At 41.8% G+C, this 21309-nt stretch overlaps 1 protein-coding gene across 3 annotated transcripts; it reads right to left on the bottom strand.

The window, feature by feature from the left end:
• Positions 1-756: 756 nt before the first annotated feature.
• LOC118417327 (b(0,+)-type amino acid transporter 1-like) lies at positions 757-19516 on the bottom strand. Of its 3 annotated transcripts, none has more exons than XM_035822864.1 (12): positions 19364-19516; positions 14527-14824; positions 12740-12982; positions 11600-11725; positions 11184-11292; positions 10913-10957; positions 10637-10760; positions 8538-8641; positions 7549-7645; positions 6886-7035; positions 2323-2491; positions 757-1643 (listed from the first exon to the last, which is right to left on the bottom strand). In XM_035822864.1, exons 2-12 carry the CDS (start codon positions 14780-14782, stop codon positions 1573-1575), a joined length of 1494 nt encoding a protein of 497 aa, XP_035678757.1. In that variant the 5' UTR covers positions 14783-14824; positions 19364-19516; the 3' UTR covers positions 757-1572. The 3 variants fall into 3 exon arrangements, with proteins under 3 accessions (XP_035678757.1, XP_035678755.1, XP_035678756.1); XM_035822862.1 differs by lacking the exon at positions 8538-8641 and adding an exon at positions 8968-9071 and having other exon boundaries at positions 19364-19515; XM_035822863.1 differs by lacking the exon at positions 8538-8641 and adding an exon at positions 8737-8840 and having other exon boundaries at positions 19364-19515.
• Between the last annotated feature and the right edge of the window lie 1793 nt (positions 19517-21309).

Genomic DNA, 21309 nt, shown 5'->3' with positions numbered 1-21309 from the left:
ACCCAACATGGCGGTGCCCTGCCTTGCAAGCAAAAATAAAACAGGTCTTGAACGTGTATGTGACATATGGATCAAAAGCGTCACCTAGCAGCTCAACGAAGTACTGCAACAGGATCGTGTCATTCAATTAGCTCTTTCCAACTGCAGTGACGTTTTCCGCCGCAACGCGTCGCTTTTGATCCATGGTGATATTTACGTCGGGCGTCAAATACGGTCAGGTTTGGACTTATCCAGTAAGGTCAATCAGGTGATATATTTGCCTTGACATTCCAAACCACAGTTTGACATAATATCCCATTACCATTTGAGGATTAGTACTGCCTCGAAATTTGTAAAGTTAAGTGCAATGTGCATGTATATATTTCATGTGGTATCTCTCACTTCCGTAGGAACTCACTTTAGTAGGAACTGTACATAGAAAGATATGTATGCATGTTTCTATGTATGTATGTATGTATGTAACGTTATGTTGCCTGTTCTACATCAACAGGGAAAACTAGAGGTAAAAATAGTGAAAAAGAAATACCTCACACACACACACACAAAACGCACGCATGCACACACACGCGCGCGCGCACACACACACACACACACACACACACACACACACACACACACACACACATGCACTGCACATCACTACATGTGAAGTTTTGAAAAAACCGCACGGGGCCATATGGGCAGGATGAACGGGACTAAAATAATGTTTACATATGTATATATTGTTAATTTTCAGAAATATCACAGAAGGCTCAATGCTTTGACACTTAGAACATTTAATCATTGTTATAGACAGATTGTTCGGTCATACGTCTCAGAATGATAACTTATCAGCACAACAATATTTCTCCTATGTTTTGATGGCATCTCTTGTCATGTCCTGCACTTGACACATTATGTGTTTTGAGCACTTTTATAGCATCCAAAATATTGAGGTACAATGATAGCAGACATTTATCACTTCCAGGGAAATATTTCTCTCGCAAACCAAGTACTATATACTACTCCAGAGGTATAACTGTGGCAAAGTAGCACTTTACCTTCAAATGTGTCTCTCATGATCATGAGATGACGACTTTTAACAACCACTCTATGACGTAAATACTTATCGATATCTACAATATCTATCCAAAGAAAAAAAAAGTCCCTGTGCTTCGTGCAAGGCACGGGAGTAAGTTTGACCACTGACCCCATTATATTCGAACATTACAAGATCATTCTATGCCTATACCCATATATATCTATACATATATACTGAACTCCTGGAGCTAGGGTTTCGTTATTTGTGGCAGTGCACTTTGATTTTACCTTACTGAATTCACATAGAACTTAACGAAAGGCAGGTCAGAAAAGGGACATAAAGATTCTCCTTGGTCATAGTATAATGTTGATGTTTTATACACCCCTGCCTTACATAAGATGGTTGCACCCAGTTTAGATTATACTATGTACAGAGTGTTGGGTATTTGCTCTACAGTTAACGAGACGTTAATTATAAACTATTCAAATAATCGTTGACGACACAAGTATGCTGGGTGTATCCATGATAAGTCTGTTTGTCTCGGTGACGTGTTATACGTCCTTCGGCGCTTCGGTGGGGGGCGAAACGTTCATCAGGAGCTGCAGAAATATGGTGATGTACTCTGGGGGACGGCAGAAAAATATAAAGTTAGTATGTTGGTACGCTGAGACAACCAAAATCGGCTTTGTATGAAGAAAACATTTAGGCAATTCTCTGATTGGCTGAGACCACGCCCACAAAAGTGGAAACCTCAACCCGGTTTTATAGGCCTACATCACATTTCTAGACCTGGGCCCGGCAGGGCAGCTCTCTATAAAGATATCATAAGTATGATATAGATGACGCCAGACTACATAAGACGTAAAGAGAACATTCGCGGGCATTATTTGTGTATATTTTACGTATACATTTCTATTTTTCCTTTCCACAAACAGTCCCGCCGGGCCCCGGTTTGGAAATGCGATGTTGGTATTAGTAGAGTTTCAAGTATATTGTATCGAGTATATTGTATCGGTCACGGGCAAGGATCTGCATAGGAGAATAATTCTTCTGTGTACTTTTTGAAATGCCGAGTCTTTTTTGTCGTAGCTGAATTTCATACAATTTGTAACAGTACAGTATTGTGTCTCTTTGAATTTGAGTTTTAAAAGGTTTTTGCCTACATTTGTGGCAATTAAAAAGAATTCAAGTTCAGGCAACACATTGATGCCGATTGGCAACGACAGTTTTGCGCTATTTGTAATTGTCTTTCATAATTTGTTGAAGTCTATTAAGATAACCGCTTAGATGGTGAGACTTACTCATGAAGGGAGGGTGGTAGTCGAAGTGGACGAACGGGAAGTAGAAGAGGAGTCCCGCGAGGATGAAGATGGCGGCGTACAGGTACCACAGGTCCGGCTCGCTGATGATGGGCGCCACAATCAGGTACAGGGAGGCGAGCACGACCAGGGCAGGGAAAATCATCGGCGTCTGCAAGCAAGTAAAAATAAAACAACAAAAATATAGCTAGTCAGGTTTAGAGTTTAGGCATTCACTTATCACTGTTGACTGTGTGACTCTATCTATTATGTTCAATCCTGCGTCACTCTAAAATTCTCGTGTTGAGGTAGCGTGGATAAGTCGTTTTCTTGAAGCTTTGACAAAAATATTGGCAACGGTTTTCTGCTAGAAATGCCTTTAAAAGCTGTTGCTTTTAGCAAAAGCTAAGGGAAAGGCATGGTGGTCTAAAAGATGACAAGGAGGTCTCAACGGAGACAAGGTTATCCAAAGTGTAGCGTTGAACGTTGTCTTAGAATCTAAATGGTTCCAATCACTCTCAAGCTAAGGGCACAATCCACCGTACATGCTTTTTGTCCGTACGTTTTTTTGGGAGTTCACGTCCGCTACGTTTTTCCGAAAACGTGGAGAAGGACTGGCAAGAGCAGGGAGGGAGTACGTCTCAACGCACGTCTCTCGCACGGTTGCGCACGTCTCTCGCACGGTTGCGCAAGCTAAAGTGTAAGTATGTGGTCTGCTCGCCACGCCTGGCCGTGAGCCGGTTGTGTGCAACGTTCGCTGCGCAAAATGTAAGTGAGTTGTACGTGCTTACAACGTACAATCTCTATGCAACTGCCCACGTTTGGGCACGTAGACACCATGCAGTTGTAAGTACAGCAGGTTGTGCTCTTAGCTTCAGGTGCCAATGCTATGGTATATAATGCAGAAATGTAGACATTTGTGGCGTCGGGCGTGGCGTAACTGGTAGAGCTTTCGGCTCGGAATCTATGGGTCTATGAGTTCGATTCCCACCGTGCCCCCGACGTTGTGCCCTTGGGAAAGGCACTTTACACGACCTTCCTTCTGTCTGTACCGTGTATGTGGCATTGTTAATATAAGTTACAAAAACTTGAGTGCAGTGCCACATCGTCCTCGTCTGTCCAAAAAGCAAATAGAAAAATAAAACTAGAAAGGCCGACATTTGCTTAAGAGCAAATACAGCATATTTCAGCCATACCCCTTCCCACGCAACATTGGACTGTTCCAAATCACCCCTGCGCAAAAATGGAACATCCTCTTAACAGTACATTATCCCCAAAAGTGGACTGGCATTGTGAATTGATTCCAGGTAAAAACAGAGCTTGCTTCTATTTTTCAGAAAATGACAATAATCACACCTTCCATTCAGAAAATTTTCATCATGACTGAAAATTGTTGAATGACTTCATGTAATGTCATTAACAATTTTCAGTACGATAACTAGGTGTAAGTTTAAAAAAGTATAAGCTCCTTGTGATGTGGGTACATTTATTATTGCAGTGAACTTTTTTTATTCAAGTAGGGCATACGATTTAATAATTATCAAGCAGGTGCAGGTACTGTAGGAGCGTTTGTTTTCTTCAAGCTGTAAAACTGTTAAACTGTTTTACTTTGTATGCAATCAGCCATCGAGCCTATTCTTATTTTAGTTTAACAACTTCCTGCCAGACCCGGAAGATACGATTGAACCTTGTTGGAGGATTTATTTTCGTCTGTCTGGTCAGTCTGTTCATACCCTGGCACTGAGAGTGTTTTATTGGGCTGAAACTCTGGCAGTCTAAAGTTACTTACAATTTAAATGTTCAAAGTTTATGTCAAACAACAACAGCACTAGGAAATGTGGCCACTATAGACAGGTGGTCACTATAGAGAAAATGCTGATCTATTGACTAGGAGCCATACGTTACACATGATTTCAGTACACTGATCATTAATCATATAAACATTGCACAGGTAAGCCAATTGTTTAGATGTACAATTAAGTTCAAATAATTCTGAAGAGAAATATTGATGAGAAAATAATCATTCTCGCCACTGTCTAACTTATAATTACGTATCAAAACTAAACGCAAATTTTCTAACTAACGCACCTTTCGCCGACTTCATCAAAGGACCGCCGGCTATCAATCAAACACGGCTGTTGATTAGACTTAGAGTTTCAAACAGTCATGTGCTGTGTGCCAGTTGACAGCGAACTTCATGCTACGTGATATGTTTTACATTGCTTGGACCTTCTTTTCTACAGCGGTGCTTCTACAAAATATTTAGACTGTAACACTGAGTCCCACATGTTTTATAGAATAGAATTTGACGCAGAACAGCGTTTTTTGCTGGGTATTTTTCTTGAAACATGTCCGTGGGAATATCAGCGAGGCGGCGACGTAGGGATATCAGACCGTCAACAAAAGTCGCACGGCGGCTAACGGCGCAGCGAAGATACTAGCGCTATAAATAAGCGCTTCAACTAAGGATGGCAACCCGTACAATATTTTTGTATACTGTTGAGCTAAGTAAAGTTTGTTGTTTATGAGGTTTTAGTTGTCTTTGAAGCTTTGACCCGAAATATTTTAAAGTCAAACTGCTGAAGAGAAGTAAGTGACTGCTACGATTATCGTAGATATGGCCCTAAAAAAACTGATAAAAGAAGCCTTCTCAATAGTCTAAAATGCAAGAGCTTCCGGGGGGGCTTCGCCCACCTGGGTCCCCCCCACAGTGGCCCTGCCCCTGGACCCCGCCAGGGACATTCGGCGGCCCCGGACCCCTGTCCGACGCTTTGAAAAAATCCTGGCGAGAAGTCTGTACGGCCTGAGTCTTCAAATTAACGTATTGTGTGGTCCCGCTTATGAATATTAATTAGCCTTTGCTTTCCTCTTCGCTGATTGGCTGAACCATTAATTGAATTAACTCTTCCTGCCGGCTAGACGCAGGTGCAGATGTCGGCTCTGTGGGGTGAACGTCCGAAAGGTCATGCCATGGAGAACGAAAGAAAACCAATTTCCCCCCAAAAAAGTGCTGTAATTAAGCCTTTTACAGTACTTTATGCCAAAAATTTCACTTGGATCATTTTACCAATTATGCCTATCTATACCAAATGTTACTCATACCAGGGTACAGGGGTGCAAAATATACCGTTATAAGACCGTCAACAACAGTCGCACGGAGCTAACAGCGCAGCGAAAATACCATCGCTAGCGTTTCAACTTCGGATAACAAGTTATAAGTACTGTTGAACTCAGTAACGTTAAAGTTTGTTTTTAGTTGCCTTTGACGGTTTGACCTGAAATAGTGTTACGCTGAACTCCTGAAGAGAAGTTAAGTGACTGATGCGATTATCATAGATATGCCCCTAAGAACTGATACAATATAAAGCCTTCTGAATAGTCTAAAATGCGAGAGCCTTAGGCGGGCTTCGCTCCCCCTGGCGGGAACACTGCTATATACGGGATCATGAGGCCCCGCTTATGAATATTGATTAGCCTTTGGCCTCCTCTTCGCTGATTGGCTAGGTCTTTGATTCAATTAACTCTCCGGCTGACGCGCACAGGTGTGGCTCTGTGCGGGGTCACGGAAGGTCACGTCAGGAGGCCAAAAGAAAACAAATTTCCCCTCAGAAAAGTGCCAAAATTAATCATTTTAAAGTTGATTATGTCAAAAATTTTACTTGAATCTTGTTACCAAGTATCTAATGCCTATCTATACCAAATTTCAGGTCATTTAATTGTAATACCAGGGTACAGGAGCCAAAAGTGTCCTTTTTTGGTCAAAAATTGGCCAAAAATCGCAAAAATAAGCATTTTGTTGCACTGTACACCAAAAGTGTTATTGAATTTATATGAAGGGATTATCAAGGCACATCTGTGTCAAATTTGAGCTCATTCGGTTGCAATACCAAGGTACAGGAGCCAAAAGTGTCCTTTTTTGGTCAAAAATTGGTCAAAAAATCGCAAAAATAAGCATTTTGTTGTACTGTACACCAAAAGTGTTATTGAATTTATATGGGGGCATTATCAAGGCACATCTCTGTCAAATTTCAGCTCATTTGGTTGTAATACCAGGGTACAAGGGCCAAAAGTGTCCTTTTTTGGTCAAAAATAGGTCAAAAAATCGCAAAAATAAGCATTTTGTTGTACTGTACACCAAAAGTGTTATCGAATTTATATGGGGGCATTATCAAGGCACATCTCTGTCAAATTTCAGCTCATTTGGTTGTAATACCAGGGTACAGGGGCCAAAATATACAGTTTTGGTCTAAAATTGACCAAAAAATCTCAATAAAATCATTTTAGAGGCAGATATGAAAAAAATGAGAAAAAAGCATCAAGGTATTGGCCCATTCTACCCCTGTGCCAAATTTCAGGTCATTCGGTCCAGGAACGGCGGAGATGAATCACTTTGAAGATTTGACAGGAGAAAGAAGAAAGAAGAAACATTACGAATACAATATATTTCACCATACTATGTATGGCTGAAATATAAAAATATATAGACAAACATCATTCTCCCCAGCCCTACGCAAAGCATGAGATAACACAGGTTTTGATATCTCAAGCCTGTACAGAGAGACTTACTCTGATGGGTCTCTCGTTGTCAGGTTGAGTGAACCTCATGACGATGTGAGACAGGCACGTCCCGCCGTAGAACATCCAGGCCGCGAAGCTGAAGTAGTTGATGATGGCGTCAAAGTCGTTCGGGATGATCATGATGAGGGCGATGAACGACTGAAGGGAGACAGGAGTGACGAACAGACGTCAGTATATTGTTAGCATGAAACTTTAATCTGTGTTGGTAAATGACACCATGAATGAAAACTGTACACATAAAGGAATCGGGACTTTCAACATGTTCATTGCAACTTCATGCCCGAGGGCTAATTTCAAGTGCAAACAACACATAATAATGGGGAAAAGGTACAATAACACGAAGAACTTCATTCCATGTTATGCAAATTCTGGTTTTGTTTGGTTTCACTTCTTTTTTTCCTCGCAATTTCTCTTTGTCCTTAGTCGCTTGTGTGACATAAAAAGGCCGAGAGAAAAAGGCCTGAAGACTGGAGATAGACAGTAAAAAATTTGGGGAAGTACAATTTTGGTCGAAAATTGCAGTTTCTGGTTCATATTTGCTTCAGGATGACTTTTACTGGCACAGATGAACTTTCAACCTTAGTATGATACTTCTATCAGAAACATAGACTAAACTGTGAATGAGAATGTATATTCTACAAGATTGCGTACGTTGAAGATGAGGGCCGGAGAAGGCGTCAGGAGCTTGACGTGAATCATGGACAGGATCTCCACCATGTGGCCCTTCCGCGCAGCCGTGTAGCACAACCTGGGAGGAACCAATCACAAGGGATGATGGGTAATGTCGTGACGTCATGCGGCGTGACAGGTGGGGAGGGGGGCTTGCAAATCTTTCTTCCAACGTGGCAGCTATAACTACCATTACAGTATCAACTGTTGAAACTAGATAATAAGATACAAATGTATTTCTTTTACGTAGCAAAGGCAAACACTCTTTACGCGAAGCATGCTAAAATCACTCATATCTGTGTGGTTAGGACAGCCTTGGCAAGCTATGTACTATGCACTATGCTGCTGTGAAGTTACGCATCACTTGTGCTGTGCCTGTGCAAAAGTACCGATATCGTTACCGTAGAAAAATCATGAGTTTTACAGTATCAAAAGTAAAGAGATGACTTTGGAATGATCGAAGTTGAAATGAATGAATTATGTGTGAAAAAAAGGTATGACTGATTTCTTTTACTATGATGGAAGACTGATTGCAATACTAGCTTCAGTTCAAACTCAGTTGCCGCCGGTGAAATATTTGCCTTTGCGATTACATTTTGCGCATAGAACATTGGTGGGAAGTTGGATGGTAATTTTCTATGGATTCAGTTTTTTACTGCTCGAAGGGAAAAGCTTTGACAGCATTCTGCATTTGTACAAAATAAAAGGACGTCACAAGTTCGCGCTTTATTGTTTGTTGCTTTCAGGATAGAAGTGGAATTCCTGTTTGGCCCTTCAACATCTGTATACGCTGCGCATTGATATCACTGTCTAACCAATCCGAAAGTACCTGAATGTGGTTTAGTTCTCTTTTACGCGCATGTGCTTTTGTTGAAATGACAAGATGTGACAGTTAGAATGGATGGCATATGAGGCTTTTAGAAGGAGAGTAGATGAGAACTGTTTTTCGTTCTTTCCGGCCGAGTACTCGCCTCGCCCCAGAGAAGGCCGATCCGTTACACGCGCCAAATGTGGAGCAGGCTACGGAAAACGGGATTATCCATGCCATCACTCCCAGGTATCTGTTTCCCAGCGTCTGTAGTGTCAAAATAAAAAAGGCAAGAAAATGTACTTGCTGAAGCTTTTACAGTGCGTACTCGTGATGTAAGAAATCGGTCGGATATGACTTGCCTGGATGCCGCAAAGCAAGACCCGTTACAGGCCCCGAAGGTAGAGCAGACCACGGCAAATGGGACAACCCACGACATCACGCCAAGGAACCTGTTACCGAGCGTCTGAACATCATCGGAGGGGGAGAGAAAAATCAGGTGCACAGATTAGTAGTGTGGACGCGCCTAGAGGGTTGTGGGATCGGGATGGATAGGGAGGGTTGGGTTATGGTGGCTGACACACCCGGCTCACCTTCCCGACGTAAATACCGTCCCATTACAGGCGCCAAATGTCGAGCAGGCGACGGAGAAGGGAATGATCCACGCCATGACGCCCAGCCATCTGTTTCCTAACGTCTGGTGGAGAAACGAGAGAGAAATGTCATAGTCATTCACTGTGACACGCAGGTGGCGTCGTCGCTATGCGGGGTGGATGAGGATGCTATGATGATGCTGGTAAAGGGCTGGATGAAGGAGGGAAGGAATGAATGAATCATGGATGGATGGAATGTTGCAATCACACGATGATCATGGGCGGCAAGCAGCAATGGCAGGCTGAGCATATCGGGCTGGTGTGATTTTTTAGAGAAGTAACGATTCTGTTTATCATTTCCGGCACGACGGCGTCTTAAGGACATGAAATGATCAGAGAAACAGTCTCAGTATACATGTAGCAACAACTTTCTTTTTGCTCCCCGCATACTTTTATGGCCATTCTACATGACAGCTCCGTGGGTTGTATTCCAGGCACCAAAAGGACACAGTACGTACAAAATATACAGACGGAAGTTCATGGAACAAAGGGATTTTCAGTCAAAGAGGTGTAATCAACGCAGATATCTAATGAAACATCGAGCTATGTATGATCAAAAGTCACGTGTAATTTTTTATTTTCGGGGATTTCATAATATCATCAGATGTTATTCCTGTGATATAGATCGATTGTGTTGGCTTGTGGGTAGGCATAGGGAAGAGCGATGACATGTGGTGGAGAGTCACAGGCGGGTAGCGAAGCATGGAAGGGTGGAGGTAGATGCACATGCACACATGTATGGGACGTGACGGGAGATTTGATAGAAAAATGGCTCTGCAAGACAACCGTGTTTTTTCAACCAATCTTGTTTTTCATCCTTTAGAAAATGCAACACACTGGTGTGCTTATGACCCTATGTCACGACAACCCTATGTGGCGACGACCCTATGTTAGGGTTAAGGTTAGGGGTGTTGATCACACAATCGAAGAGCCTAGTCCCTACTTGTTCATTGCAAGAAGATTGCCGAATGTAGTCGCGCATTTTCATCTGAAAATCTCTCATATAACGTTGAACGGGGCTCATTGACCTGGCGGATATCTAAACTTCTAAACTTGCAGACTCGTGGGCTGATCGATTTTCCTACTGTGCTTAAGACATGGGCTTAATAGACGTCAACGTATCTTTTTGTCCTGTTCTATGAACAACACGTAAGTAGGACGAAGAGTTGTCTTGCAGGGCCTTTTTTCCCCATGTCGGTAGCGAGAATATTGCGACGCACGACACATCTATGTTTCTTATTTCTGACCTAAAACAACAAGCAACAAAAACGTAAACATTACAGACAAGCACGAGCGACACGAAATACTTCGACAGAGTGCAACAGACTACACAAAGCCAAACGGATAAAACATATATTTGGTTCACGTATGATCTCACGAGATCTCACGAGATGAAACTAGATCTCCATCCTGCAACATACAGTATAGAAAACGTTTGTAAGAGAGATTTGGATACGTACTTGTAATAACAATGGTTATATTAGAGTCTTTCTTATTTGCTACGATACATTGCTTGACATCAACAAACTTAAGCTATAACAGAAGTTTTAACACATTTATTTAGTTCAAGAAGTGATTTTATACGTATGTTGGAGGTTTGGGATCTTACCACTGCGACTGCTCCTGACGCCAGTAGCTCGGAGGGAGTCATGACGGAGAAGTAAGCCACGTTAGCCAGCACGTACAGCAGGGTGACGAGTGGGATACTGATCATGATGGCCAGCGGAAGGTTTCTGTAGAATGAAATCAGAAAGTGAAATTGTTTTGGCGACGCCATATATGTTTGGCAATAATGTCCTCGGTAGGATTTAAACTATCGAGTATTAAATACAAGTCTTTTCACTTGAAAAAGTCCTCTTGAATATTCAAGAAGTACACAACATACCTGACAGGATTCTCGATCTCCTCCGTCACAAAGTTGAGGTTATTCCTGACAAAGAGAACAAAACACATATCAAGTATATACGCAAAGAATATTCGATGGGGAAACTAAGGATCGAGTGCGCTTATCAATACCATCTTTGTCGTTTTGTGGTCCTACTGTGTGAAAGATTGTTCTCCTTGTCTAATGTGATGAAAACAGCGTCTGGATGGCAAATCCTTATACTATGTACCTTCATAAGAGAAAAGAAAGGCAATAACATGTTCCTACTTACCATCCATCGTAAGCCCATAGCCCCTGGTAGAACGCTAGACCGATGTCAGAGATGGTGATGGTGTGCCCGGTCTGGAAGGCCTTGTCCGGGCTGAGCCATGTGGTGTTGCCTGGTACGAAGAACAGTAATTAACGGGGAAAAATGTATCCTTTCTACATGACCCTTACGTGAGTTGTGTTACTATCACTTTATAATTACCGGTTTTACAGTAGCAGCTTGTCAACCTGTATTATACTATTATAAGAGGAAAGCTATGTGGCCAAAGGGCTTTATACAAATGTACCATATACATCATATATATAGTGGAGGAAGGGCATTTAACTTTTAACTTTAAGGGTAAAGAAAATGGAACATTTCATCATTTAGAGTGCCAACAAGAAGAAGTGAGTTTAAGACATTTCAACACATCTTCTTACCTATGGCCAGAGAGTAGATGCCGACGCCGATGATGACACCCAGGGCTAACACCTTGATAGCGGTGAAGAAGACTTGGATACGGGCGGCCACCTTCACACTTATACAGTTCAGGGCTGTCACCAAAACTGTGTACAGAGTTCATATATTAGTGTACTAATGAGTAATGTAAATGTTGTACAGTGTTGCACCAGTATGCTTGTTCTGAGACACTTTGAACAGAACGAATGTGAACAACGTAGAAGCTAGGTCCGTTAATGACCTACGAGTATTCTACGTGTTTCAAGCTAGCTGTGTAATCGGTTTGCGAACTAACAGAACACAATCTGATGGACGAACTACCATTGCCAACTTTAAATTCAGAAAACAACATCCTTAAAAACAAATCAAACAAGTAGCTGAAAAGAAGTACGAAAGCAAGCTTTGTCTGCCAAGATCAAATAGTTTCAGCTAACCTCCCGGTATCACAGGTAGTGTTTACAGAAATCAGCTTAAACCATGCCAGAAAAGATTGATACAAAAGGTTGCTGATACAGATCTAAGCCGTACGTTGTGCCCCGGTACCGGTGACTTGACAAACATAAGGAACCACCCTTATTGACTGTTACCTTGCCTATGGTGTTATTTAGTGTACGACTTGAGTCACGGGGCATTGATCTAGGACCTATGTGGCATAGACTGCCACTCTTGTATAAGCCACAGCCGAAGCTGTAGGACTGATATCAATTAGGATTTTACCATGGACAATATTGACCGAAAGGGACCATATATGGGGTCTAGGCACCCCAAGCCACGTGACAGCACTATTACTTATGATCTTGATCGTTCATCGTGCGATTGTGGTACGAGCGCAAACTGAGGACATTCTTGTTTTAGTTTTGGCTGAATCGTATGAAAATAACATGTATTGTTACCGAAAATGCTGTCGTAGGTTACTAGGTATCTAAGACAGCCTGTCGGATATTTACTATATCAAAAATCGATCATACGACCTATGGCGAATGTGGTCGCGCCGTTACTGACAAGTGTACATGCAATTACAGAATAGTGTGCGCCTCTCTAATACAAACATACGAACTGTATTTAAAAAAAATCTAATTCAGTCTTTTTGCATAAAGTGACATCAGATAGACCAAACGTACCGATGCAGACGGCTGCCAGGAACTTGACAACTGCGTCAGGAACAACGCATGCCGGGTAAAACGGTTGCCCCACGTAGATGGCGAAGCTGAGAGCGATGGCGGACAGAGAGGACGGCTTGAGCAGGATCACGTTCGTCCACTGGAACAGGAAGGCCGGGATGGGTCCGAAGGCTTTGAACAAGTAGGCATACTCGCCACCGGACTCTGTTATCATGGTACCCAACTCGGCGTATGTAAGGGCTCCTGTTGGGATTCAAAAAGAAATCCATGTAAACGCTGTATAATTGCATCTGAGAAATAGATTATGTTGATGAAGTTTAGACATCCCGGTAATGAGATATTCACTACAAATATTAAGACATTTGGACTTCAGATTCTCTTCGGTCACCTACGAAAGACAGTGGGTGCTGTCTGAAATATCTGCACGTTTGCAAAGTCTAAAAGTCATATACTTTTCTTGAGACGCCATATGATTGAAATGCCACTATCAACACCAACAGACTAGGTTCATGAGTTGTGATTTTGATGATGAATCTTTAGTTATGTTCTATATTTGGCTTTTGATTGATCTTCAATTTGCTACCACTCATAAACTTTAGTTTCGACTTGCTGTGGATCATTTGGTATATCAACAGTAGAGATATGTACATGTGTTTTTGGATATAGACTGTATTAATATGTCACTATATGTTCTATGATAAACAGATAAGACCATGTAGCTGCGGTTTGCAGTTTTATGGGTATAATCAATCAATCAATACTAGTCTCTGACAGCCGTTTGCTACAACATGGCGATAACAGTGGCCACGCCCGATGTGTATAAACATTGATAACAGATAACGGTGGGACAATGGGGCAGTCAAGTTGATCATAAACTATACGTGCGACATGTTCGAACAAACATTGGTAGAGCCGCCCAATGAGACAGAAGTCCTCCAATAAGCATGTTCATGGATTCAGCTGTGCATGCGCAGGTCAAAGGCGAAGCCCCCTGACTTGTAAAATGTTCATGTCTGGACTACACTTAATGTATGTCCAGATACATATAGCCTCCGTCGGTCGGTTTGCTTAACAATGTCCAGACTTGTTTTATCTAACGTTATGGTTTAAGGGCCTTCACATTTGACCACATTTGACCAGCGCATGCGCAGTTGGCCTCATCCGTGACAGCCTTATACTCATTACCCCATGTGAAATTTACAGTGCTGCTCACCTACTGCCCAGTAAATTGGTTATTCCACATTGTAAATACCATAGTTGAGGACCAGGTGCCGTTTCATTATATCCCACTTCATTCCTGTGCAGCCCTTACATGTTTACCTTAGCCGAGAGGCAATTAAGCCCATTCAATGGCCGTCGGCGAAAAAGCAAATGAGCGCTCGATTTTGGCGGGAAATTAGTTTTCAACGCCCCCTTGCCAGGTGGTCTGGTGAAAGTATCGGTTCCTTTTGAAGGCCGTGATAGAATTTGGAAGCAAACAGGTCAAACGTAAAGGAAAAATTGTTCTCCAAAGGAAAGGGTCAACGAACTCAGTTTAGTAATTAGACCACCTGACATGAAAAGATTGTGTTACCCTTAACATAATTACGGGAACAATGTCTTCTTGGCAAAGTCTAATCAAGTTGCCGCCAATCTTTTACTTTGTGTGGAGATACAGTCAACAGGTGTTAATCGGCCACTGACAGAAAGCCCCACATGCACGTTTGCCTCGAAAGTAGCGAAAACTCAGGCAAAGCGCTCAATTCCATTCTCGATCATGACAGCGACAATATGGGAAAAAATCTTACCCATCATAGAGATAACTCCGCACCCGGTCCAGACCAGCAGACTCGGGCCGACGCCTCCGACCTCTCGTAACACGCCCTTCGGCGACACGAAGATTCCCGAACCGATCATCGTCCCGACGATCAGCGCCACGCCGCTGAAGAGTCCCACCCGCTTCTTGAGCTGCATGGTCTCCACTCCGGGAGGCTCTTTGGCGGCTATGGAGCCGTTCTGTTCCCCTGACATCCTGTGTTTCATCTCCATGCCCTCTCCCGACATTTTGTGGAGGTTTTTCTTGGTTCAAGCGCTGTGGTAGACTGTCTGTGAATCGAATAGGCTGCAAGGTGGTTGTGTGGTTAGGGTGGGGTCCTTGACTTAGAACCTTAAAGTTCGGATCCCTATGTTTTACCCTTGGGGAAGACACTTATCACCTATTTTCTCACTCGACATTGAGTACCTAGCTGTGGGTATAGGAACGTCCTATCGGATAAGGAGGTGCATGTTTGAGGAGAGTCACACCTCGACAACCCTAAATATCCACTACACTCAATTTCTAGATAAGAGCAGATTTAGTCTTATAGCCTGGGTCTTACGCAACTTGTACTTATTGTGTAAAACTACTGCGTGAACATTTAAGGTGATTTTGATAAACAAACAAACAAAAATGCGGCAAATGTTAGCTGTTCAGTATTTTTGTCTGAATGTACCTGCGGCTACAGCATTGACACATACACTTTCAGCTTACTGCATGCGTTAGTGTTCATAACGTTAACTCGTCAACAAATACGTTTTGGGATAATGTTTATTGCAAGTTCTTGCCCGAGGGCTAATTGCAGGTACAAACAACATGTAAAATAAGGAAAAATACAAAGGTGCTAGGAACTACATTCTATGACTATGCTATGCTAGTGTACATTATACTGGTTTTGTTGGGTTAGACTTCTTCTCTTTAGGCAGTGGAAGACGAATTTACCCACTTCTTAATAGAATTGACTTAACGCTTCAAATTCAGCAGCTTACTTATTCCTCTCCTTGTTACTCCCATCTTTCGTGTATACGATTCAGTAGAGGAGCGACGCCCTCCGATGATCAGAAACGTCCTATCCTGTCCCTAGACAGTTTGAATCAAAATGCTACTTCAACTTTGTGCAAGATCTTCAAACTGTGTAGGGGAGTGGTGTCATTCATGATGAGGATATAGCGTTAACTACGTTATTTTAAATTGTTGATGAGTTTTTAGTACCAATCAGTTGAACGCAAACCTTGTCAAAATTTGTTTACATGTTGAAGTAATTGTCATTCCAAAAGATGAGTTTTTCAAATAGGGAATACGCCCTGTTGGTCTGCAGCACACGTCTTCCCTTACATCGCCACTATTGGTCTCTTGAACCAAAACGGATACACAAACACTGCACCATTTACACAGCATGGGAGCCAAGTGACCCATTTCTGCAAATCGTAAACAACATTTGACTGATGGCTCTGACGTGAAACGTAGTTGTATGGATCCTTGGCAGGATGATCGGGCACTGTAACAGTCCTGTCAAGCCCGCAAACACTGTGAGACACAGTGTGACTTTGATTCTGCATATGAACATTTTACGCCTGAACTCAATCGATTGTACACCATATGTTTGTCAAGCTTTAAAGAATACATTTGTGGCGACGAAGCTATGTGAAGCAAGTATTTACATGTGTGTTGGTTAAAGTGCTTTTGTAGCCATGTGTGCGGTTCGTGTTTTCGAGGGTTGCTACTTGTGACATGGAAATCGTTTTTAGTTACTCATGAACTGTCATTGATGAAAACCTTCCTGCCAATGTTCGTTTTCTCGTTCGGTCCCTCGTTGTGCACAAAGGTTTTCTTGCTGTTTCTGTAGCACGGTATATATTTACAGGGAGGAGTTGCTAGCCATTCCCTTTATGTTAAACGTGCTCTCGGACACGGGGCCAGCTGGATAGAACTAACTGAAAATAGTAGTATGTCATATCTTCTCGTCATTATGTGCTGTGCTTCAGTTGATTTGTGAGGGTTTGTTGTCATGACAGTGCTATCCAGATAAACATAAACAGTATTACAGTAAACAAACACATTATATTAAAGTTGTCAATTTTTGTGGTAATTATGGTCAGTCATCGAAGGCATCCGTGTTGCCAAAACAACATCTACTACTAACTACACAAACCAAATGAACTGGATTGGGTTGGAAGAGAAGGCACAGAGTAGAAATTTACAGTTTACATAATGGTGCAGCAAAATAACACAAACAACAAAAACGGCCGATTTAGATGTTGGATGTTTGGAGGTTTCCAGCTCCTGAAATTCCCTTTGTTGTTTGTGATCTCCACGACTGGTCCGTTGAAGTTAACGTACTTGACTTGATATCTCATAAAACGTTAGTCAGTATTTTTCAGAAATAAGAAACGATTATCAGTGGTCGTCCTTCGCCGTTACGGGATGCGAGTTTGCTGCATTTGCTCCAAACATCCTTGACTCTTAGTAATTACTCTACCTAACAAAGTTACGATGTAATCACACGCGCACAAGACGTTCTTTGTTATTCCCTGGAGCTTCTCGGGAGTAAACAGCTACCTGATATATCTGTGTTGACAGTTTGGGGTCAGGCTAACCTGGTGGGTCGAGAACCAATAAGTTTCCCCGGGAACCACTGGCGCAGTTAAGAAACAGGTAATATTTCTAGACACGAAGTTGTAGCCCCGGTACAGTTGAGAAAGAGTTAATATTTCTAGACACGAAGGTGTAGCCCTGGTACAGTTGAGAAACAGTTAATATTTCTAGACACGAAGTTGTAGCCCCGGTACAGTTGAGAAAGAGTTAATATTTCTAGACACGAAGTTGTAGCCCTGATACAGTTGAGAAACAGTTAATATTTCTAGACACGAAGCTGGAGCCCTGGTGCAGTTGAGAAACAGTTAATATTTCTAGACACGAAGCTGTAGCCCTGGTACAGCTGAGAAACAGTTAATATCTCTAGACAGGAAGTTGTAGCCCTGGACTTTCTGACATCCCTCCTTGTACACCGCTACAGAACAGGATTTCTTGGGTAAACTCACGGTAAAACTGGCTGATGCAATGTGTACGTTTATTACTTGAAACGTTAGATACAAAGACCTGGGAACTAACCCACTTGTTGAACATATCCGGTAGGCGTTCACTATGTTTGCACTGAGTTTGTTTCACACTCGATACCCGGTTATTATCAAAGATCATATCCTGCAAGTGTAGCTCAACTACGCAGGTGCGTAATTAAAGTGACACTGAATTATGATCGTGTAATAAAACACATGTACATGTGACGTTATGTAAGAACAGACTGCACCTGCAACCACAAGTGTTTAAGGGGTTGGATAAACATTAATAGCAGTCACAAAGGGTTTTACAATGTAGAATCTGGAGTCTACATATATCACACCTTCTTTTCTATTCAACATAAAAGCTTATGTAACCTTGGAAAATGGTAAGGGGACGGGTTTCTGAACGAAGAACTACACTTTGTCATCCATGCATGTAAGTAATCTTTGTATGTTTTCTGACTCATGCATGTGGACTGGTAGACAAAAGAAGCGGTATGGTGTCATCAAAACATAGACTAGACTACACTTTACAAACCCACCGCTGTTTCTTTTTATTATTTTTCACCTTTTTTTAAGAGGATGAGACAGAAAGCAGGCACTGCTTATCGAGGTCTTCTCCTAATGTACATAAACAAAATAAAAACACACTTGTTTTTTTCCCAAATTGGCCAAAATCTACTGTAAATTGTCTCATTATATGTTATAATGCCGTAATCGACAACAGGCTGAAATGTAGATCTTACTTTATTTTTCACACATAGAAAGAATGCGGTACTGAGGCGCACGCTTTAACTCCTTAACAGCGTCTGATTTTCTTTCTTACACATATGGACCTTTGCTCGTCAGAAAGATAAATGAACGGTACATATACACGATAGTACATCCCACTATCGGCCAGACGATTGAGTACATACTGTATGTTTCAGGGAATATTAGATGGTAACTTAGTCTCCGGTTCAATCCTGGATAGTTACGGTATCTCGGTTGGTGCTGCGCCTGTCTTTTGGGGTCCCATGTTGACGTAGATACATGTAGCATGTTTATCAAGGGGTAGCAGCCCTCCCTACATAAACATATCCTGCTACTGAAACTACCAGAAAAACTGGTGTGTCATGTTCCACTAGACACTACAAGAGTTTGAGCAAACGCCATAATTTTGCACATTTCATGACCGTGGATGAAGGCTGTCATCAATCGTCAATAAAAGCGTCCCTGTATCAAAATCCTGAGTGTCAGGTGGGGTAGAACAATCTTACAGACTAACTTTAACATCTTTCAAAAAGGAGGTCCACATTTTCCCACAAAGAAGTCACAAGTACTCCGTCAAATTCTGTTGCCGTTTCAACATTCAGCGCCTGGCACAGTAGATATTTGTACACAACCTTGCTCTAAAATATGGTTTCCTGTGGGATTATTTGGTTGCCAGTCTGTGTTTGTACTATCGACGCCAGTATACCAGCCACTGTTGGACTTTGAACACATAACGTTTCACCAATGTCTTAATCTTGTGAAATAAAAGTCAAATCTAGTCATCATTGAACTAGCAAGGGCAATCACGTCTTCAGGATTCTTGAGCAGAAAGCTGAGAAAGTTCTGTGCGGCGAGGGGACCAAAACATCAACATAGAAAAGATTTTGGCATATGCAACCTGTTACGCGTCTATCTAGACATAGTTACATTCTAATGAAACATTCACTGGGCCCATAACTAGACAGTTAGCTATATAGTCTCTACAGCTACGCTACAAAACAAAGAAGCACTCCTTACCTTACACGGTGTTGTTCCTTATGACTATGGCGCACTTTTTTTACCGCGCCCTTGCCCCCGTCATGTGTTCTGTTCTAGTCGATTGATTTATTTACCATGGGTGGTGCTATTTTGTCAGGTCGCCGAGGACTTTTGATGACCCATAGAGGCTGTAAAGGGGGTTATGGCAGACTCTTCTAGTTTTGAAATAACACATTAGACTGAATCTCTATAAATCTACTAGATAAACTTTGACTACAACTCTCTCTTTGAATACTGCGACGAAACGTTGGGGATAAGAGTTGCCATGTGAGAAATTTTAAAGGAAAGCTAACAATACATTTATATTCCCCTTGCTACCTTAAAAAACATGACGAAATGACCTCCGTATAACCTCATCGGTTATGAAGTCAGCATGTCTGTAAATGACTAATAGATATTGAGTGATACCTTTTTATCGTTTTTCTTTTAAATTCTGCGGACTTTGTGGCGACAGGTTTAAACAATTGACCGGAAAGACTGTGTTTTTTTTCATAAGTAAGGAACACTATGGATGTCTTTAAAGTTCTAGTTTACATATTTAAAAGTTTCCTACTATAGCTTTATACCCACGGTGTTGTGCTTCGGTGTAAGTAAGCGTTGAGAATATTTCAGACCAAATTGCAACATCATTACGGCCCCATTCCCGAACCGTCGACACGTCGCAAAAGTTAATAAGTCACAGATTAGCCCAACTATTATGCAAGACCGCTTTGTCGTGTTGTTTACATTTTCCGTGAGTTTACTTTTCTCCGTCATCTAGTGCTTAGCCATTCGGGAAGGTGATGCAATTTGTGGCCAACGCCGACACCACCCAACGTACAGGTGCTCCAAACATTCCGAGTGTACCTGGCGGTGGAGATCTACTTCGTTTGTTGAACTTCAGAGCTCTACTTTGTTGGACTTCACAAGGAGATACAGTTAGAGTTGGCATGAGGAAAACGTAGATATTTTCTCGTGTTGAATGATACATTTTCAAACAGGACCACATGTACAATACGTCCAGAGCAAAGGTACAAAAACCGGAAATTCTGCTGCAGGACCAAGAACACACACACCAGGGGGTCACATAATCGACATTGACCATAGCGTTCCCAACACGTACCAACAAACCATATATGATTGCAATCGATTGCCTTAAGTTTAACATAACTCCGGAAACACAAACAGCCGGACTCAATTGATACCTCCATAGCTCGATAATTCGGCATATTTGTCGTAAAATGATGTCTGAATCTAGTTCAAAGAACATAAGCTTTATATATCATTCCAAACTTTATTACAGCAGAAACAAGATAAATTCTAAAAGGTTTTCCTTTAAATGGAAAAATAATGGAGCAATGCTCACCCGAAGATCTTCACGTTTTAGTGACATTGATTTACATTGAAACATTGACGTGACAAAACCATGCCGATAGCGCACGGGTTGTAACAATATTTAACAACAGAGGCATGCATATGCTAGTTTACACATAGTTTGTTTGGCAGCTGAAATATTGATAATGACAAAAATGATTCCTTAAAATCGTGATATTTTTTTCAAATTCTTTCTGACACGTGGCGATCTGAGTTGTGAACAAGTGTTGATAATATTCACCGTGTAATACGTACAAATATAAGATAGGCACAGGCACACAATTTGCACATTTCGTAATCAAACTTTTCATCAGTGTCCGGGCTAAGCTCATGACATTTATATACACTCAGAAACGTCGTCAGAAATGTTTGTTCTAAAGACCTAGGCGCCAGCCTGGGCACAAATAGAACAAACTGTTATATCAAACCGTCAACTATCAGACTTAACTTCAAAACAGCCATCACTGCAAACATTAAAGTCACTTGGCTTAGGTGAGCAAACTTATATAGACAGCAAGCATGAAAGTATCGTGTATCAAAGTATTAGAATATTGTGATGATTAACCATCTAA

This window comes from Branchiostoma floridae, chromosome 6 (genome assembly GCF_000003815.2).
Source record: "Branchiostoma floridae strain S238N-H82 chromosome 6, Bfl_VNyyK, whole genome shotgun sequence".
Taxonomy (NCBI): domain Eukaryota; kingdom Metazoa; phylum Chordata; class Leptocardii; order Amphioxiformes; family Branchiostomatidae; genus Branchiostoma; species Branchiostoma floridae.
The sequence above is the reverse complement of the archived record's forward strand: the minus strand, read 5'-3'. Positions and strand labels throughout refer to the sequence as shown.